General features: G+C 53.1%; 1 protein-coding gene across 1 annotated transcript; it reads right to left on the bottom strand.

Moving 5' to 3' along the window:
- Nucleotides 1–16473: 16473 nt before the first annotated feature.
- FEZF2 (FEZ family zinc finger 2) lies at nucleotides 16474–19877 on the bottom strand. Its single transcript, XM_075939745.1, has 5 exons — nucleotides 19553–19877; nucleotides 18487–19317; nucleotides 18243–18377; nucleotides 17970–18102; nucleotides 16474–17293 (listed from the first exon to the last, which is right to left on the bottom strand). Exons 2-5 carry the CDS (start codon nucleotides 19267–19269, stop codon nucleotides 17046–17048), a joined length of 1299 nt encoding a protein of 432 aa, XP_075795860.1. The 5' UTR covers nucleotides 19270–19317; nucleotides 19553–19877; the 3' UTR covers nucleotides 16474–17045.
- Nucleotides 19878–20199: the final 322 nt, after the last annotated feature.

Below are 20199 nucleotides of genomic sequence, written 5' to 3' on the forward strand. Positions count from 1 at the left end.
TGGTATCGTGAGCTTTTGTGGGCACAACCCACGAAGGCTCATGATACCATCTACATGTTTTGTTAGTGTCTAAGGTGCTTCAAGTTGTTTTTTTTAAGTTGTTCCAGTTAGTCTGTAACTGGGCTACCCCTCTGTAGGTCTTTTGGGTTGTGATTCAGTAAGGATTTTAAGTGTTCAGAATGTTGAAGCTTAAATTGAAAACAATACTGATGATGCTAAACTCACCCTCCCTTTGGAGACAGAGGAAATTGAAATTCCAGATTGTTTAGAGGCTATGGCCTTGGAAGCAACAGAAGTACAGCTACTCTAGGGCATAGAAAATTGTCAAGGAATATATCTAGTCAATGCAGGACAATCCATAGAACAAGAACAGAAGGAAAGCATCCTGAACTGAGAAGGCAAAGATGGCAAGGGCCTGCATGTCTCTGCCTGTGGAACAACAAAAGGAAATGGGGCAGAAATACAAACTGCAAGGCAGCTGAAGTGAACTAAAGCCCTCCTTTACTTGAGTGCTGCGCTCAAGGCTTATTGTCAGCACTGAGGACAATCACGCTTGCTCATGCAGCATTTAACAGACATTGTCAATCACTGTTGATATTTTGCTAGGGTTACTGTTGGTCATCAGTGTCTTAAATTGCCATGTATCTCAGCTCTAATTAAAGACAGCATTTAAATCTGCTTAACTTTAAGCATGTGCTTAAGTCTTACTGACTCCAATGGGATTTAAGCCTTTGCTTAAATGCAGTCCTGAATAGGGATGCTTTCCTGATCCCAGGCCATTATTTGAAGCATATAATTTCAAGTAACCATCCACATCTCTGAGTAACCATCATCTTTTTTTAATTAGCTAATATAGTTTTCTTAAATTTTTAAGTGCTTTTTTCACTCAGCACATGCTGCACTACCCCTGTTCTCTCAGGTTCTCCTGGCATGTCCTTTAGTGCTAGTAAAGCTTAAGCCACATAGTCCATGGCCCCAAGCTCCTTACTGAAATATATTGAGAAAAGCGGTGGGGAAAACAAATGACTTTACTGTGTGCGGATGAGTGCTCATAAGAAGGGATTCTGAATCACTTTATTTTTTAAGTCTATGCATTGATGAGTAACGATTATACTAACCTAAGAACGCAGCCTGATTCATTCCCATGTCATCACCTCCACCACCACATTTCCTTAGCTGTACACCTTCTTGATCACTGTTCGGGGAAGGCAGTGCAGTTAGGTATTTCTGTTGGATGAAAAATCCTTTTTTTCCCGAATACTTTCTCAAGCTTTTTGTTATTTTCCAATTTGATACAATATTTATAAAATAAGAATTTTTATTAAATTGTAATTGTATTTCATCCTTTTTATGGTATCATCAGTTGTTTATATTCAATACCATATTTCCATCGAGACTGGGAGCTCAATTTTACACCTCAGGCTGCAGTTTTACACACAGAACCTCACACACCAAGGTGGGGTGCTCAAACTGCTTTTGTGAATGATGTCAATGAGATGTCAGAAATGCTCATTTGAACTTCTGTTCATTAAAAAACAGTTTTAGAAATTGAGTGTAATTTTAGATATTGTTTCTGGAAAATGTGTTCCTTAGAATTTATTTACTAGAGAACAAATTATTATTTTTTACTTTAATCAGTACATTTATAGCCACTATACAAGATACACAGCTGTTACTTGTCCCTACGAGTCTTATAAAGATTTGAAGTGGCGCTGCCATTTTTTGAAGTTGAAGTAAGGTGTGAGCCGCATGGCACAATGATTATTTTTGTGTAACATCAGATGTATAGCTTACGGTAGGGGCTACTCTGGCTTCAGAAGACCAGTATGGCAACACCACTGATTTAACATTGGTTCTTTGAAGTGCAATGCAGTGCTGAATTTAGCCCAGTGAGTACAAGAATACAAGAGACTATCTGCAAAAAAATTGCTAATTTAAAATAATATTTCTTCTCCTGAATTCTCATTAGACACTGAATTGAAGAAGTTAAAGTCTTGTATGGAGATTGGAATTTCAGAAGTTTATTGCTGAGAAAAATCACATTCTGTCAAACCTAAAGTGGAGGTGACCTGTCTGGTGTTCACGGTTTTATTTCACAACATTGACACAATCAAGTAGTTGATTATCTAAGGTATCTTATTACCAGCAACATATGGATTTTAAAGTGCCCTTGTGAAAGAGACAGATGCAAAAAAAAATGCGTTTTGGATCTACGTGCAATGTGAAGTTTTTGTCCATGCAACATGTGGTAACATACAAATGGGGGATTTGTTATTCTTTCTAAAAACAATGCTAAAAAAGCTCTTGAGAATGCTGTAAACTTCACCCATGGCACACATTTTCTGATTGCCTTTTGTGTGAGCCACATCACAGAAATTTGTCATCCATATTACATATATGTTAGTAAGGAATATAATCCTCCCCTTCAATAACTTTTCACCCAGGAATTATAAGCTTAAAAAATATTTGGTTTGTTCTTTCTCCTGATTCCTTCTCATATGAATTAAAGGCCCCTATCTGAAAGGCCATGGAATACCATGAAGTTTGTTTACATCATGCTCTTGACAGAAATAGAACCACAGCCAGATTTCATAAGATTGTTTTGTAAATATATTGTAAATTAATAAAAATAATGTTTATTCTCCTTTAAATAAATGACTGCTTGTTTGGTCAGTTTACAGTTTATGCCCACAGTCAATGAATACCTGTCAAATATGCTGGGTTATTTTGCAAAACAGGTTTTGTTTCTAGGCTTATATTTCTATATCTGCAATTATTGGCATGAATATGTCCCCGATCACATCATTCAAAGCTCTTTGACTCTTGTTCTGTAAAAGGTTCTGGTGGATAATTTGCTTAAGTGAATTGAATGCCTGTAGCTTTGTTTAAATTACTATCCAGACTGCATGCTTCTTCTTGCTTTGGCCTCAAAATACATGGTTGTTTTGCTTCTGCTCAAAGTCTTTTCTTACAAACAGAGGCAACTGGTTATCTGAGACAATGGAGCTGCTTTAAGTTAGACACATGAGGCTTAAGAAAGCCGAAAGCCAAGATGCTATAAAAGGAGCATTACTCCTTCATTTTTCTGGAGCTTTGAAATGAGACAGAACAGGCTCATTCAAGGTCTAAACTATGGAAAAATAGGGGAATGTTTATATTTCAAAGGAAGGTTAAATGTTCTGGGCCGGACATAAAGTATATGCCAAAAACGCTAACTAAAGAAATCTTTGTATAGTTGTGATCACTTAATAGCAATGATAATTCAAATGGAACAATAAATTAGTCATTGTGTTTCCCTGCAGATAAGTGCCCACAATAATGTGAGACCTAATCCATACAAACTGGTTTGTGTCTGAATGACGTCTCTTGCCGTTTTTCTCTGAAGTGCATTTAGAATGGTTTAAAGAGCCACTGCCTCTTTATATTGGGTTTTTCACATGTTTTCTTTCTGTTAGTTTCCGATTGTCAAGGTGTTTTGAGTACATTTGTGCTATTTTCCCCCTTTATAGTCAGCTTTTTCCTGCTGGATTCATTCAGTAATACCACAATCCAATCTTGGTGACATACCGAATCATTAACATAATGAATCAGGAGGAGGAGGCTGATTTATAAATCAGAAAGCTTCTATTTATGCAAAATATCTTGGCAAGGAGCACCAGTGGAGAAGGAAATAGACTATGTGACAGTTGATGGGATTTTGGAGGAATGATTGTAAAGATTCCTAGGTACACTCTGTGAATTTAAAATACCTGCATGCTTTAAGGCCACCTCCTGCAAGTGGTTAACCTATGCAATATCATTGTAACCTAGAACACGATGCTCATCAAAGGTGGTTAAGCTTTCAACTTCCATTGTTTACAATTTCCATTGAGCATTAAAACCTTTGAGGATCTGGACCTAAGTCTTTAACTTTCTTTGATTGTGCTAGGGCAAACCACCTGCAGCCTCTTGTATGAATTGCACAAATACCAATTTCTGCTGATATATGAAGATGTCACAGCTTAAATCATTAGTTATTTAGCCCAGAGCTAATTGATATATCTGAGCTATCAAGACTAGGATTTTCTTTGGACGGTGCTCCTTTCCTACATAGACCTCCAATGTTCTAATAGAGTTGACATTGTTGTATATACATACCTGTATCTACTAGGAGCACATCACTTTTTGGGTTCCTCGTTAACCCAGTCTATTCTCCTCTAGCCACCTACATACACACACGGGTGGTGAGACCACAGTGTCCTGTATGAAAACTTCTTTTATTATCTCATTCTGATTTTAGAAACCTGCTACTCTTTTGGTATCTTCATTCAATAGTTGGGAATAGGGCCAATCACCTGCTTCTGTGTCACTCAAAGTGGCATCTGCAATTTCTTTCCAGCAAAAGTAGCATCAGAGAACATTAGTTATCCTTAATATGCTTTCTGTTACTAAGGAACCAGTCCTGCCAACGCTTGTACCTGTGCTTATCTTTAAACACAGTGAGCAGTCCCATTGATTCACAGTTCATAAAGGCTATGTCTACACTACAAGGTTTTTACGCAAAAGTGCAAAAACTGGCGGAGCTTCCACACCTGAAGCGTGTTTTTGTGCAAAAAAAAAAAAAATAGAGTAAATTGACAGGACAGAGGGCTTTTGCTGATAGAGTTATTCCTCTCCCCAGGAGGAATAACTCCTTTTTGTGCTATAGCTCTTGTGCAAAAAGGCATATGTGGACACTCCGGAGTGGGTTCTTGCACAAAAAGAGCCAATCAGAAAAAGCACAGGTGCTCAAAGGGCTATTCAGTTAATGGCAATCAGAGCTTTCTTGTGCAAGAGCATCCATGCAGTGTGAACGCTCTCATGTGCAAAAGCACTTGGCTTTTGCGATTGCCTTTTGAGGTGTGGATGCGCTTTCGCACAAGAAGTTTTTTCGGAAGACCTCTTCCGCAAAAGGCTTCTTGTGCAAAAACCCTGCAGTGTAAACAAAGCCAAAGTGTGTGAAGATTTTGCAGGATCAGGGCCTAATCAAGTTGCCACATCTCTGAAATTTGGTATTAAGAAAGTGGTAAGCACACCAGCCTCCCCAAAAAGAAACTGTCACATCCTGTATTTCTGTTCCTGGGAAGTCAAACTAAAAGCTGAACAGAAGTTCAGTGTTTTGAAAATTTGCCTGAAATTCACTTTTGGAAAATGCTTCAATTTCTTTGGCTCTAAATATTTCCCAACTGGCTTAGCCTAGAAACTGTAGATTTGTTTTGTTAGCCTTGCTGAGGAGAAGTGACTTTTAGTTGCTGTGGTTAGTGGCAAAATTGCAAAGCTATATGTTCATAATGAAAACATTAAAATAACCTGTGAGGTTCCGCATTAAGAAGGTAGCAAGTGGATTACTATGAGATCATTAAAGCAGATTGTAAAGGGCCAATAGAAAGCTGGGGCAGAGGGTTGGCAAAAGAAAAGAAAATGGGATCAGGAAGAGCTGGGAAGATGATCCTGCCTGCACTAGAACAGGTGTGTTGATTACGCCTTCCACGCTGCTTCATTGGCTAAACAAAGCTTCAACTGTGGATTGCTGGGCATGGGGGGAGTTGGGCCGAGCCGGCTGAAGCCCCAGCTCTGATTGTCTGTGCATGAAGCCAGAGTGGAGAAATGCTCTGCCCACAGGGTATCTCTGTGTAGTTTTCAGGATGCAGTGTTTTGTCTCTTCTACTTGTGGCTACAGCCTGGGCAATGCTTGTCCAGATCTGTTTTCCTTTGTGTGCAGAGTAAGGTTTGAAACGGACCCACTCCCAACACCAGACATAGATGGGAGGAGGTGTTAAAAAGGGATTTATTGGGGGGTGAGGTGTAGGGGAGTCAGTGGCATGGTTCTGGCTACTTGGACTTGGAATAGCCCGTTGTGGGGAAGACAGGAGGATGCATATGGAGGTAGGAGATGGAGCTGCTGAATGAGGGGTAGGGGCCTAGGATGTATAGGGATGCCTAGAATTGAGAGGCTGAGAAAATGGACGGTATAGGGGATTGAGAGAAGCATTGAGGTGTGTGCAGGGAAGCTGGGGGCATGGGAGGGGAAGATGGACATTGTCTTTGGTCCACCCTCTCTGGGGCACCTGGTGCTGGCCACTGTCGGCAGACAGGATACTGGGCTAGATGGACCTTTGGTCTGACCCAGTACGGCTGTTCTTATGTTCCTATGACAGGCAAAGATCCTGACTGACGGGAAATTTTTAAGCTGTTCAAACAATTTATGCAGGGGCATATTTCATTCGGCAGCATTCAGTGTGCATTGGCATCACCATCTCCCCTGCTCTCTGCTTGTGGCACACAACTGTTTGGTGTTTTGAGGACTGAAATGCTTTGGTCTGTCTGAAGTCACTGTGTTCTGTATAGGGGCTTCTGGAGGAAATTGAATGGCCTGAGAGAGATCAGATTAGATCATCTTACATCGACTTTCCCCTTTAGTGTAGATCTGGCCTGAATTATTTAAATTTACTAAGAGCATAGAAGCCTCTGAGGAACTTGGGAGAGACTTAACCAAGCCAAGTGAGGTGGCTGCATCGACAAATGTAAGGTAATACACACTGGAGATCACAGCTTCAGGTACTTATGCCCCTTGTTGGGTTTTGCAAACCGTTCTGTTTTTCTTTGATAAAATGTTAGTAACTTAAACTCACTGTAACCGCTCATGGAGAAAATCCAGCTGTGGACTGTTCAGTGAACAGCGCTGTTCAGTGTAAGCCAAATACTAGGACGCATAAGTAATGGTATTGAAAAGTCCATTATGTAACTCTGGGGTGGGCAATAATTTTTGACGGGAGGCCAATCCAAGAATTTGGAAAGTGGTTGAGGGCCGCACTCTTCCATGATATTAATGGAGATGCGGAGTTTGGGATGGAGGTGGGGTACAGAAGGGAGTTTAGGGGAAAGGAGGGAGTTTGGGGGAAGGAGGCAGTTGTGCCCTGGGGCACTGGACTGGGATGTGGGGGTTGGAGTGTGACCTAGGGGAAGGGAATTGGGGTACAGAGTAGGTGCAGGGGTTTGGGTTGTGAGCTAGGGCAAGAGAGGACTGTGATCAGGGGCCAGAGATTGGGGTGCTGGATGTGGGAGGAGTGGGGTTGCCAGATGGTTTCAACAAAAATGCCAGACACACTTGACATTACATCACAATTTACATTACATCTTATTTAGAAAATACCGGATATTTATATTTTCTCAATTTGTTTCCCGAACAGAAAGCTCAAATATTGGACTGTCCTGACAACCCTAGGGAAGGGGTATGGGTGTAGGAGTGGGGCGGGGCAGAGGATTTGGATATGTGGAGTGGGGGCAGAGGGTTGGGGAAGAGAGGGGCTGAGGTGCCAGAGGCAGACTCTAGCCAAGAGACTTACCAGCCAGCAGCCCGTTCCTGAATCAGCCTCCCTGCCTGCCCCACCTCCGCACAAGCTGCAGCCATGTGCTCTGTGAATAACTATGAGCCCCTTCATGGCTGCCTGTTATTGAAACAGTCAGCTCCCATTGGATCTGGCCCATGGGCCATTCTTTGCCCAGGTGCCTGCTCATCAATAGTCCAGTTGAGATGTGCACACACTACATACACAATTGCCGGACAGTTTTTACCCTAGCTACTACCCGTTGGGTCAGTTGTGGAACCCCCTGGAGTGGTGCTGGTGCTGTGCACTATATATTACCCTGCCAGCCCAACCACTCCTCAGTTCCTCTTACCGCCAGACACAGCTGCTGGAACTTGTGGCTCTCTTGCTTTGCTTCCAGCTCTTTGTTGCGTAAATTATTAGATTAGTAGTTTTTCAGTTCGGCTACATCGTCACTGCCAGTTCTTCCGGCAGAAAATATGCTAATGGGGGACTCATTAGCATAAGTCACAATCTCATTAGCATATTTTCTGCTGTTTCTTTTTGGACAAGGAGTTTTTTGCGGAAAAAGAAACAGTGTGGACGCGGGGGGGGGGGGGGGGGTTGCACAATAACCCCGTTTTGCACACGAGCCTTATGCCTGTCCCGCATGCTCCTTTTTATTCACCACCTTCACAACCAGGGAGCATAGTGTGAGGTGGGTGAAAAGGCATTCAAACCCCTTGACAGGGTCAAAGTACGCCTGTTCCACCCTCTTGGCCATCAGGGGAACGGAGATGGGAGTCTGCCAGACAGTGTTGGACGATACCAAGCTAGATATGTGTGACGTAGTGGGGGTGCTGTCTGCTCTGTAATCCGGTGTCCCCCTGTGCTGTGATGTGTGATTTCCACTGACTCACCCACATGTGTATTAGCCCAGACACCTGATAACAAGGCTCTTTCCCCAGGGGAGAGACAAAGGAAGGGAGGCAGAGGCGAACACCTGGTTTGGGGGCAGGGTCTGGGAGCGAGGAGTCTTGGGCTGGAACCATGAAGGAAACAGACTAAGGAGGAGACTGGAATCTAGGGGCCCAAGGGACCCCCATCTCAAGGGGGCTGATGCAGCCTGGCCCAGCCTTCTGTAACCACATCACACCTATGCTGTGCTGTATCCTGGAGAAGCAATAAACCCCTCTCTATTCTACTGGCTGGTGGAATCTGTTCTTGCTGCTACATGGCTGCAGGATCGGAGGAACCCCAACACGCTGCCACAACTTGTTAGTGGGTAAGTCCACCTGGGAAGAGGCCTCAGAAGCCATGTCTGCCCTAGGATCATCCTGTTCCACTACCTCTTCTCCTGGGAGGTTAAGACAAATCACCACCTTGCGGAGGAGATCCTGTAATGCCCAGTAGTACATAGCAGGGGAGGCCCAAAACGGAAATGCCTGCCACCGTTCCATCAGGGGAGGAACTCGAGGCCAGCAGGGGAGGCCCCACAAGTTGCAAGTCCCCCAACTGGTCCTGTGGGTGGGGTGCCTGTCGGATCCTCAGGAGGGGATGTCGCAGGCGGTTACTGATCCTGAGGTGGAAGGTAACTGGCAGCTGATGTAGGGACCCTGGACTGGGAAGGGAAGGCGGCAGAAGACAACTTGCCCTTGGCCCGATGGAATGCCAAAGCTGTTTCGAGGACTTGCCTTCAAGCCTCCCTGGATGCTGGGGACTCAAGAGCCCACGTCCTGGCGTTGGGTATTGCTATGCGGTGGGTCGCCTGGCAGCCACCGTCCGGCCTTCCTCCCAAGGCCCAGAAGATGATACAGGGCCTTCCTTTCAATGGGATCGGTCTTTTTGCAGAGCAGACAGTCTCCTGGCTCCATAGCCTTAAGCACTGCAGGGACACTATGAAGTCCTGGGGCATGCGTACTCCTGCTTTGCAGCACAAGCTCTTCAAGCTTCTGCCACAGAGGCCTTTCCTCCTCAGCCTCGACGACTCCAATCGGCACCCACGGAACTCTGGCCACAAACCATCCAGAGGCTGTTCTGGTGCCATCGGCCAGTCGAAACCTCCGTTAGCATCTAAACGAGCCTCTTGAAGGATGCCCGAGGATGGAGCAGCAACGTCACCGGACCCTTCCCTGCCTTTCCTCAGCCGTTTGTCCTGTTTGCACCATACCTGGGTGCCCATCACTTAGACCACTGGATCCTTTGGACAGTGGAAATGGGCTACTCTAGCTCATTCTGTTCCCTCCTGCCCCTCCTGCCCACCCCTCTTCAGGGACCCCTTTCACAAGCAACTTTTACTTCAGAAGGTGCGTGCACTCCTGGATGTGGGCGCGGTGGATGAGCTCCCTTGGGACTTCAGAGGCAAGGGCTTCTACTCCAGTTATTCCCTTGTCCCCAGAGCTAAGGGGGCCTTCTACCCTATGCTCCACCTTGGGGAGCTCCACAAGTTTGTGACAAGTCCCAAGTTTTGGATGGACACTCAGGGCTCTGTCATTCCTGCCCTGGAGCTGGGGGAATGGTATGCCGCCCTCAACTTAAAGGACACCTATTTTCATAGTGTGATCAAACCATCCCACAGATGATATCGCCAATTCCTGGTGAGACTGTTGCACCCCCCCCAAGTGAGCAGCCTTCCCCTTCAGTCTCTCTACAGTGCCCAGGGTGCTTACCAAGTGTATGGCAGTGGGGGCTGCATTCCTCCGGCTTCATGGGGGCCAGGTTTGCCCTTACCTGGATGACTGGCTCCTATGGGGCTGTTCTTGTCAGCCAGACCACCGCTTTGCAACTCTGACCAGGCTATTACCGTCCCTTTCCGACGTTCCAGTCACTGTGGCCAGTATGCACATACATAGCACCCTTCGCCCGGCTCTACCTGCAACTGCTCCAGCGTTGGCTGGCATTGTCATATCGCCTAGGATGGGACAGGATAGAGGACGTGCTCACAGTGCCTCGCCCTGTCACTCACACCCTCCATTGGTGGCTAGATCCCAGGTCAGGACTAGTCGGTGGTCCCTTCCACGCCCCGGAGCCCACAATGTCCCTGGTCGTGACTCAAGTCAGCAAGGCTTGTGAATCACCTCAGCTGGAACACGGATGAGCAAGCACTCGGAGCAGAAAAGGCAATTACTCACCTTTGCCACTGTTCTTCTAGCCACCCTCCTCCGCCGCTGCTGGCGCAGCCAGCAAGAAGGACCTGAGGGGCGGTTGGGTCGGCAGGGTCATATATAGGGCGCCGCCCCGACACCACTTCAGGGGGCTCTGCATCTGACCCAATGGGGAGTAGCTAGGGCACGTGCACCTCAACTGGAATCGAGATGAGCAACACATCTTGAAGAACAACAGTTCCAAAGGTGAGTAGCCATCTTGTGTCCTACCTGGTATCCTATTTGGTTCTGGTCACCCTGTTTTTAAGATGTGGTCGCTGGGCAATAAAAGGGGTTACCGGTGTGGGGATGAGATGAAAACCAGCGCACCATCTAGCCCAGTCAGGGCCGGACTGAGGGGTTTGCGAGCTGGGCAGCTGCCCGGGGCGCCAACCGATGGAGGGCACCTGATGACAGTTGTAAGGGGCGCGCGGTGCCCCTTATAGCTGCCATCAGGCGCCGCGCACCCAGCGCTGGCCCCCCCATCCCTGCAGCGCCGGCCAGCAGCGCCCTTCACCCCACAGCCGCGGGGCCCTGCATGGCCCAGCGCGCGCGCCAGCAATGATGGCCAGGCCAGGCAGTCCAGGGTCCAGGGCATCAATGTGGCTCAGTCTGGCCCTGAACCCAGTAACCGATAGTGGCCTTGAAGCATCTGGTATTGCCAGTGTTTGTGGCCTGGTGACTTGCTAAAGTTACTGAATGGTCAGGATATCAGGGTGCATCTACACAGCACCCTAAACTCGAAATAAGATGCGCAACTTGTGCTATTTTGACACATCCCTTAACCCTCGTGGAACGAGGGTTACAGGGTTGCCGAAATAGCACACTGATTATTTCGAAAAATATTTTGAAATAACAGGCACGTTTAAACGATGCCAGGTAGCTATTTTGGGATACCTCTGGTATCCCAAAATAGCCCAGCTGTCTAGCTGTACCCTTGGTGGGGCCAGGATTTCACTCCATAATTTTAAGGTGGGCAGAGCACAGATGAAGCAGTCAAAAGTGCAACTTTCCCCATGTAATGTGGCCAGGCAGAATTGAACCTGGGACCTTTGGAACTTTGTGCATGAGCTTCTCCTGCTTGAGCTAAAAGTTCCTGCTGCCATTAGCTAAGGCTGAGGCACACTTATTAGTCTGTGTGTGTTCTCAGTGCCACTAGATGGGACAGTGCCCCACACCTAGCAGGTGTGTGGGTTACACCCGCATTAAAAATAAGTATTGGTTTGTTACAGACACCTGCCACAAATTCTGGATTTCTGTTTCATTGTAACGCACTCAGAAAAAAATATGTCTTAAACCAAAATGCTTCATGGAAAATTACACAAGTGCCCTTTTAAAACCAATTTGTCCAGAGACACATTTGGGGTTTGCAACAGTGAAATCTCTGTGTACACACAATGGCTTAACAGGCTTATAACTTGAGCCTCCTATTGACTCCAGCTAACTAGATAGGCCATTTCTAAACCAAAGTCAATACTGACTTAAGCCCAAATCAATATAAACCAGTTTCAAACTGATGTCAGGGGCCCCACACTGGACTAGTCTAGACTAGGAAAAAAGCTTATTTATTTGTAATTGTTCCCTGGATCTAGCTTAACTCAATTGCAAACCCCACTCTACCCCAATGTAGACTCAGTTAAGCCCCATTTTAGCAAGCTGAATGAGAACCAGTGATTGTGCCATGTCAGGTAAATGTCTTCACTAGGGAAGCAAGGCATTTTATTAATGCCTTAGCTCAGCCGTGCGCAAACCATGGGGTGTGACCTCTTTGGGGGTCGCAGCTGTCTTCCTGGGGAGGTCACAGTGCCAGGCCAGCCTCCATTTTGTTTTCCTGGCTAGGTGCCCGACGGGGGTGAGGGGAGTGGCAGGGGAGCAGACTTGCACTCTCAATTAAAGGAGCTGCAACAAAATGGCCCTGGCGCCTTTTTTTTTCTTCTCAACCCTGGGGGTTGCGGATTAAAAAAGGTTGCGCACCACTGCCTTAGCGGAGGTGCTGAAATTCTAGTGAAGACAAGACACCACCAGGTGTCAGCTGGTGCACGTCAACTCTGGGCTTTAACAAATGTTAAAACCTGCAACTACTTTGCCTTCGTTGGGATGTGAACACGTCTACTAATGCGTTTAAAACAGAACTGGGTCAGACCAAAGGTCCATCTAGCCCGGTATCCTGTTTTCTGACAGTGGCCACTGCCAGGTGCCCCAGAGGGACTGAACAGAACAGGGAATCAGCAAGTGATCCCACCCCTGTCAACAAACAGAAGCTAGGGACCCTATCCTGGCTAATACATTCATGGAGGATAGGTCCATCAATGGTTATCTAGTTCTTTTTGAAACCCTGTTAGAGTCCTGACCTTCACAACGTCCTCTGGCAAGGAGTTCCGCAGGTTGTGCACTGCACAACAAAAAATACTTCCTTTTGTTTATTTGAAACCTGCTACCTATTCATTTCATTTGGTGACCCCCCCTAGTGGAACAAGTAAACAACTCTTCCTTGTTCACCTTTCCCCTTGTCTTGACAGCCTGTGACAATGGCTCCCTCCAGGCTGGTGTGCTGGGAGCTGCTGCTTGGCAAAGGAGCCCTGCTGTGGCTGGGGGAAGGGAGGAGGGGTGGCCTGGTGGCTTGTGTCTGCTGCCTTACAAAAGTTCTGAACTAAAGGAAGGGTCCAGCCTGCATTACCTGCACTCCAAGCACTACTGAAGGAGGCAGGAAAGCTTGGGAAGGCTTGTTCCTTCCTGAGTAGCAGAGCTTAGCTAAAGGCCCCACTGTCCAGCCAGAGGCGTTTGAACAAGGGCATGCCAATGCATTTTCCATCCCAACGGGGCAGTTGCGCTTTCCACTCCAGCCTCTGGGGCGGAGGGGGGGGGGCTTTCTTTTCTTCCCCACCAGCTCTGTGCAGCCCTGTTTCAGATTGGCCTTTTTCTGTTTGAGAGAAAGAATAGTTGTTGGCCCATTCCATCTTTTCAGCGCTGCTCTCCAGGCCTGGATCCAAGCGGGCTTGTCAGATGCTCATTAACTCCCCCTTTGGCTCTTTCCCGTGTGTCTCCGCAGCGCTTTGTGCCAAGAACTGGCGCTTCTTTCTCCTTCCCCGGCTCCCTTTCTCCGCTCCATCAGGGAGACAAATTACTTTCCAAAAGGGATCGCCAGGGACGGTTTAATGAGAATTTCTGCGGGGCTGGCCGTGGAACTCAAGGGAGTTAACATTCGGTGGACTTAATTGGACTTTTCTCTTCTGCCTCCTTCAAAAAAAAAAACCTCGGGGGCTATCCTGTTAATCTCTCATTTGTAATCAATTGTGTTGACTAAACAAAAGTCTAGGTCGGCCTTTCTTCCTGTCCCAGACAATCCTTTGTTGCCTCCCAATGCCTCATTCTGGAGTGCTGCTGGTCGTGTAGATGGGCTCGCTTGTTGACAGTTCATTCTTGCGCTTTTATCCCCGTAATCTCCCTCGCCGGGGTTTGCATGGGCGCGCCTTTAATGAGCTCCGCTGGCAATTAACATGTTTCGAGCAGCGGACTGGTTGCTCAGACGTTTGGAGAGCGCGGTGCGGGGAAAAGGGCAACGCGGCTGCCTTTGGGGTCGCTGGCTAACCCCCGCTGCGGGGCGCCCCGCTTCTCCGCACACCTGCCCCCTCCTGCTCATGCGGGGGACACGCTGGCGGTAGCGGATGGGGGCCCCTCCGGCAGGCAGGCGAAGGGAGCACCCCAAAGGGGGGGGCTGAAATGCTGGCAACTTTATGTCACTTTTTATGGCGAGGTACCGCCACCCCCCCCCCCCCCCATCCCGCCGACCAGCCCTGCCCAAGCTGCTGTGGGCGCGGCGGCGGGTGAGCGCCCTCCTCCTGCTCCTGGGAGGCTCGCTGGGGGCTGCCGAGGTGGGAGCAGCCCCAGCCAGCCGGGGAGGGGGGTGTTAGACCATCCAGCCCGCGTGTGGCCGGACAGGGCCGGGTCCCTCGGCCCGCGGCAGAGCCTGCCCCTGCCGAGCTCGCTCGCCGGCCTCCAGGCTCGCCCCGGGCAGGATCCCTCTAAGGGAGCGAACCCCCCCGATCCCGCTGGGGCCGCGCGCTTGGTTGGGATCGCGGAGCCAGGCCGGGAGCAAGGCAGCCGCCCCGCGACGGGCGCTCAGGGAAGGCAGGGGCCGGGCAAAGCGCAGCGAGACGCCCAGGTGACACCTGCGGGAACCGCCGGCAGTTCCTGGGGCCGCCCCCCCCTCCCTTCCCGGGCAGGGTTCAGGCCCGGCGGGCCCCGTACGGCCCCTGCCCGCTGCCCTCCTGCCAGGCCCCAGGGGCCCGTCGCGGGGCTGGACCCAGGCCCCAGGGACCCGTCGCGGGGCTGGACCCAGGCCCCAGGGACCCGTCGCGGGGCTGGACCCAGGCCCCAGGGACCCGTCGCGGGGTTGGGGGCCAGGCCCCAGGGGCTCGTCGCGGGGCTGGACCCAGGCCCCAGGGGCCCGTCGCGGGGCTGGGGGCCAGGCGGCAGAAAGGAGCAGTTGCGATGCTCATTTGACTGCAGGGCCTGGCGATGAATAGCCGGGCCCTGCCCCGCAGCCCCCAGGGGAAGGCAGCGTGCGGCCCGGGCTGCCCAAGGCGGCCCCGTTGGAAGTGGTCTCCCAGCCTTTCTCGGCGGGCGCCAAGCCCTGGGCCTGCCCGCCAAACCTCCCCCGGAGCAGCGAGGGGCTAGGACTAGGGCCCACGGCAGGATCGGCCCCCCCCGTCGGGCACAGGGAGCATCACACAAGGCCTGCCTCGCAGCGCGGGCTCGCCGGGGCCCGCCCCACCGAGGTTGCGGACGGGGAAGGGGCACAGCCCGGCCCCCAGGCTACGTCCCAGCGGGCGCTTGGCAGGGTTGGAGCGCAGGGTGTTTTGCGGGGGGAGGGGGGCGCTCTAGGCTGTGCCCTGCGGTGGGTGGATTCCCTGGCCTGGCCCCAGCGTTAAACTTTGCACCCCCCAATAAAAACGACAAGCCCCCTTGGAACTCTGGTCAGCCGGCCCCTCTGGCGCAAGGGCGCTGGGGGAAGGAGCAGTATGGGGGGGGGGGGGCTGGCCTGCCCGCATTAGCCCCTCACTCAGGCGGGGGAAAGGACGCCTGGAGCCGCACGCACATGCCCGGCCGGCTGCATGTCCCTTCGCCGCTGGGATAATGTTGGTCCTCCGGACGTGGGCCGCATAGCCCCGCGCCTATTAGGAGGCTGGGGGGAGGGGGGGCGCAGCGGAGACGGAAGCGGCCAGTGGCATCCAAGCGCTTGATTATCCATATTCTGATCAAAAAGGGTCGCGCGGCCCCGCTGGGAGTGATTAGATTAATGTAATGCGGGTTGAAGGGGCTGTGTGTTCGCTCTTCATTTGGGTCATTACTCGGGAAGCCAGCGTGGGCTCATTTCATCAGCATGCGGGGGCAGGGGAGCCAGTCGGGAAATGGCTTAACTGCGCCCTCCTGAAAGGCCCCAAAGGTGACCTGGAAAGTCACCGGCCCCGGCCCCCGGCAGCCGCCTTCCCCGGGCTTTTCCAGCGAGGGACCGAGCCACGCAGCGGGGCTGGGGCAGGCGAGGGGCCGGCCGAGACAGAAAGCGGCCCCTTGGGCAGAGGAATTCGCTCCCACCCTTGCGCCCTCGCTGGGTTTCCTTGCGCCCCTTCGCCTCCCCCGGCGCCGCCGCCGAGAGAACGATCCAAGGCCGCGCCGCCCCACACCCCGGCGCAGCGGGAAGGGGCAGGGAGAAGCAGGGTCGCCCCGCGCTGACAAATGCGCAGGAGCGGGTGGGAAGGGATGACTTCTGCGGCCGCGTTCCTAGGGGCGGCCCGAGCCGCTGGGTCAGGCCCCGCTTCCAGGGGGCGCGCCCCCTTCTCGCGTTGGAGAGGGCGAGCGGCGACCAGCCAGGAACGAAGCAGTGAAGCAAACAGGTGATCTCCCCCCCCCCCCATCTCGACACACTGAGTTCAGACTCGGGCCCTTTCCCAGGCCGCTTGTTTTGGGTTTTTTTCCCCCCTTGCCGGTCTCACAAGGCTCCTTCGCATGCCCAGTTTTCGCTCTCACGCTTCTGCGGCTTGGAAACGGGGCCAGCCTCGAAAACAACACCACGCAGCCATTTCCCTGGCAGAACGCAAATCCGAGTTTACACGGGCCGTCGTGCTTGGGGACCTCGATCGAATAAGATTTTTTTTTTTTACACCTCTGCCCGTGGTTGTAGAAAGTCGGAAAAAAGCCCCCTTACTAATTGACTTTTTATTATCCCATAGATATATTCCTTATTCGATTGTACATTAAAATTTTCATTGTACAGACATATATAAAGACGGCTCTGCTGGCACATAGTTTACAGAGAGGCCCTTGTGAGGAGTTAGGTTAAAACAAAACCGCTATTCCCCGCTCATCCCAAGACAACCAAATCCCCCGGCGCACAGGGGCAAAGGAGTTTTAAATAAATTTCCTCTTATATACAAATGCGGCTCGGAATTCTGTCCGCCAGCGCCCCGCTAAGCGGGCTGCGAAACCGGCGGCTGGGTCCGATACATCGCTCGGCCTCGCTGGAACCCGCTTTCGATCGCTTTGCACAGGACGGGCGAGTCCCCGAAAGCGGCGTGAATTAGCTTTGCAAACTCCGGGGCAGCTCTTTGGCCGGCAGCGCGCTGTCGTGGAGTTTCCGCACGTGCTTCTTTAAATCGAAATTCCTGCAAAAGCCTTTCCCGCAGGTGCCGCAGGTGAAGGGCTTCTTGTCGTTGTGCGTGTGCATGTGGAAAGTCAAGTTATAGATCTGGTGGAAGGCTTTGTTGCAGATGGTGCATTTGTACTGCTTCTCGCCGCTGTGGGTCAGCTTGTGGTTCTTGTAGTTGCCTGCCGGAGAGAGGGAGAGTGAGAAGAGGGGCAGGCGGTGACTCCCGGCTGTCCCCGCGGAGCCCCGCCGCCGAAAAGGGCCGCACTTGCAAGACTTCATTAGGAAGTGTCCTGCAAGGGAGTCAAGAAGTTGTCAAACTCGCTTTGCGTCAAACCCGGGCCGCCTACCACTGACACGATCAAAAATGAGAGGCAGGGTCAGCGTGGTGACCCCGAGCAAACGGAGGGGCCGGGAGAAGGACCCGCACGACGGCACCTCACTGCAGAAAGCAGCGAGGTAAGACAGCCAGGAACTCCCCGGCCCCGGCCATCGGCAGCCACCGGCCCCGGCCGCCTCTCCTGCCCCTGGTGCGCTCTGCTAGGCGCGGGGAGACCCGAGACCAAGCGCCGTGTGTATGAACCGCAAATGATGGGGCTACTGGGCCCCCCATTTGCCTTTCCCCCCGGAGAGCGCCGCGGTGTATGGGGCTGAGCCCGGCCCCGAACGCTGTGGCCAGCTGGGCGTTATTCTGCTGCGCCCGGGCCACGCTCGGTTGTGGACACAGGGAAAACACTTTGCGTCCCCCAATCAGCTCTCCCCGCGGCCTCGCCGTCCTCCCCACCGCTGGACCCCCGAGCAGACCCACTGAAACCCCGAACCGAAACAAGCCCCCGCCCCGGCGGGTCCCCTCCCTACCTTTCTGATGAAACCCCTTCCCGCAGAACTCGCACACGAAGGGTTTGTAGCCCGCGTGGATCCGAATGTGCGTGTTGAGCGTGGAGCTCCGGTTGAAAGCTTTGCCGCACTGGTTACATTTGTGGGGCTTTTCCTGGGGGAAGAGAAGGACACGGGGTCTGCAGAAACGCGTGGGAATACCCCCCCCCCCCCCAGCGCTCTCCCAGGCCCGTGGGGGCCGCTTCTGCCGCAGATCGCCCGGGTGTGGACACGAGTGGCGAGCGGGCCACGTACCTGCGTGTGGATAATTTTGTGCCGGCACAAGGTGCTGGCCTGGCGGAAGCCCTTGCCACAGACTTTGCAGACGAAGGGCCTGGCGCCCGTGTGCACCGGCATGTGGCGCGTTAGGTTGTAATGCGCATTGAAGACCTAGGAGAAAGCACACGGGAGGCGTCTCAGGCCAGGGGCGCGCAGGCCCTGTCTCCCCAGCCCCAGCCAGGCCGGCTCTGCCCTCGCCCCCCGGGACCCCTGGCCCTACCTTGCCGCACACTTCGCAGGTGAAGTTCTTGGGCTTCCCGTCCGGCGCGGCGCTGCCCTTCCCGTGGCTTTTCACGCCGTTGCGCTCGCCGGCCAGCGCCGTGTTCTCCTTCATCACCTGGTCCAGCTGGCCGGGCAGCCGCTCCTTGTGCGGGTACTGGCTGCTGGGGAACTTCTCCGGCGCCAGCCCGGCCAGCTTGGCGCTCTCCAGCAGGAAGAGTTTGTGCGGGCCCGAGACGGCGGCCGGGGGCTGCGCGCCCAGCAGGCCGGCGGGGAAGAGCGGCCCGGGCAGCAGGTCCGAGGGGGGGTACGCGGCGTCCAGGTAGTTGAAGTAGTAGAGGGAGCCGCTGGCCGGCAGCCCCGCCGCCTGGCTGATGGCCTGGGGCTTGATGACCCGGCTGGCCGGCAGCAGCGCGTGGGCCGGGCCCGGCGGCGCCTTGCAGCACACGCCGCAGTTGGCTTTGCACAGCCCGGCCGGGCCCCGCAGGCTGCTCTTCCAGAGCTCCGAGTAGCTGAGCAGCGCCTTGGCCGGCCCCTCGAAGGGCAGCGGCGGCAGGGGCAGCGCGCAGGGCAGCGGCGGGCACAGGCTGAGGCTTTTCTTGCCCGCCTCGGGCTCCAGCCCGCCCGGCCGGGGCTCCGAGGCGGGCTTGGGCTCGGCGCTCATGGCCATGATCCGCTCGATGGAGAAGGCCAGCGTCTTGGCCGGGTTGGCGGCGCCGCTTCGGGCCTCGTGGCGCGGGCAGGAGGGGGGCATGACGGTCTCCACCGCCGCCGAGCTCGCCATGGCGGGGAGGCTCGCCGCGAGCCCGGCTGGGCGCTCCCCGGCTCAGCTCTGCGGGCCAGAAAAGCCAGGAGACAAATCAGTGCGAGCAGCACCGTGGCCCCCTCCCCCGTCCGACGCCCAGGCCCCACAACAGTCCCAAGGGGGGGCGCTTAATGCCCATCCCCCCCCTACACACCGCGGCCTCCCAGCCCCGCACGGGCAGCCCAGAGCCCCCCAACCCCAGCGGGCTCTCCAGCTCCGCTCCCGGCTCTCCCTGGGCAGGGTCCCGCCTGTGCTCAGTTACCTTTGCCCAGCACCGACGAGGCGCGTCCCAGCGGCGCGGAGTCACGTCTGGAGAGCCCGCATCTTCCCCCGCGCCAGGCCGGGACAGGCGGCCGCCCCGCGAGTCCCTCGGAGCGGACTGACGCGGCCCCCCCTCCTGCTCGCCCGAGGCACCCGCTTGCCGGGCTCCCAGCCTCTAAGGGGGGGAGCCAAAGCAAGTGGCACAGCCGAGGGCTCGTGTTGCATGTGGCGAATTGGAAGGCGAGCGCGGCTGGCAAGTCGGGCGGAAAGACGCGCCGCGGAGCGGGCGCGGGTTAGAAAAGCCGCTGGGAGGGAGCGGCGGGGCTGGGGTGGGTTTTTTTTAAAGGAGGAGGGTTGTTGGGAAGAAAAAAAAAACCCCAACCCCCCCCCAGCCCCGCCACACAAGCGCGCTCAAGTTGTGTGCAGCCCATCTGTGCTCGGCGCCGCCGCGAGCCGCACCGACCCGCCGCTCCTCGGCAGCGGGCAGCAATTAATCGGCAGCCCATTAATTAGGGCAGCGTATTAATGTTAATTAAACTCAGTCTCCCCCCCCCCCCTTTTCCCCGGCCAGTCACCTTCGCTGCACGGGTGCGCCGCGGCGTAGGCCTCAAGGAAGGGCGGGGGGCTGCCCCGGGTCCCCCAGCCGGA

Source organism: Pelodiscus sinensis, chromosome 11, assembly GCF_049634645.1.
Source record: "Pelodiscus sinensis isolate JC-2024 chromosome 11, ASM4963464v1, whole genome shotgun sequence".
Lineage (NCBI taxonomy): Eukaryota > Metazoa > Chordata > Testudines > Trionychidae > Pelodiscus > Pelodiscus sinensis.

What these genes read in the sequence shown, in the direction of transcription:
- FEZF2 (XM_075939745.1), bottom strand. Translation starts at nt 19,269, where the DNA reads ATGGCGAGCTCGGCGGCGGTGGAGACCGTCATGCCCCCCTCCTGCCCG. An exon ending in ACAAAATTATCCACACGCAG is followed by an intron (nt 18,103 to 18,242) that starts GTACGTGGCCCG and finishes CTCTTCCCCCAG; the next exon opens with GAAAAGCCCCACAAATGTAA. An exon ending in GAAGGGGTTTCATCAGAAAG is followed by an intron (nt 17,294 to 17,969) that starts GTAGGGAGGGGA and finishes TCTCTCCGGCAG; the next exon opens with GCAACTACAAGAACCACAAG.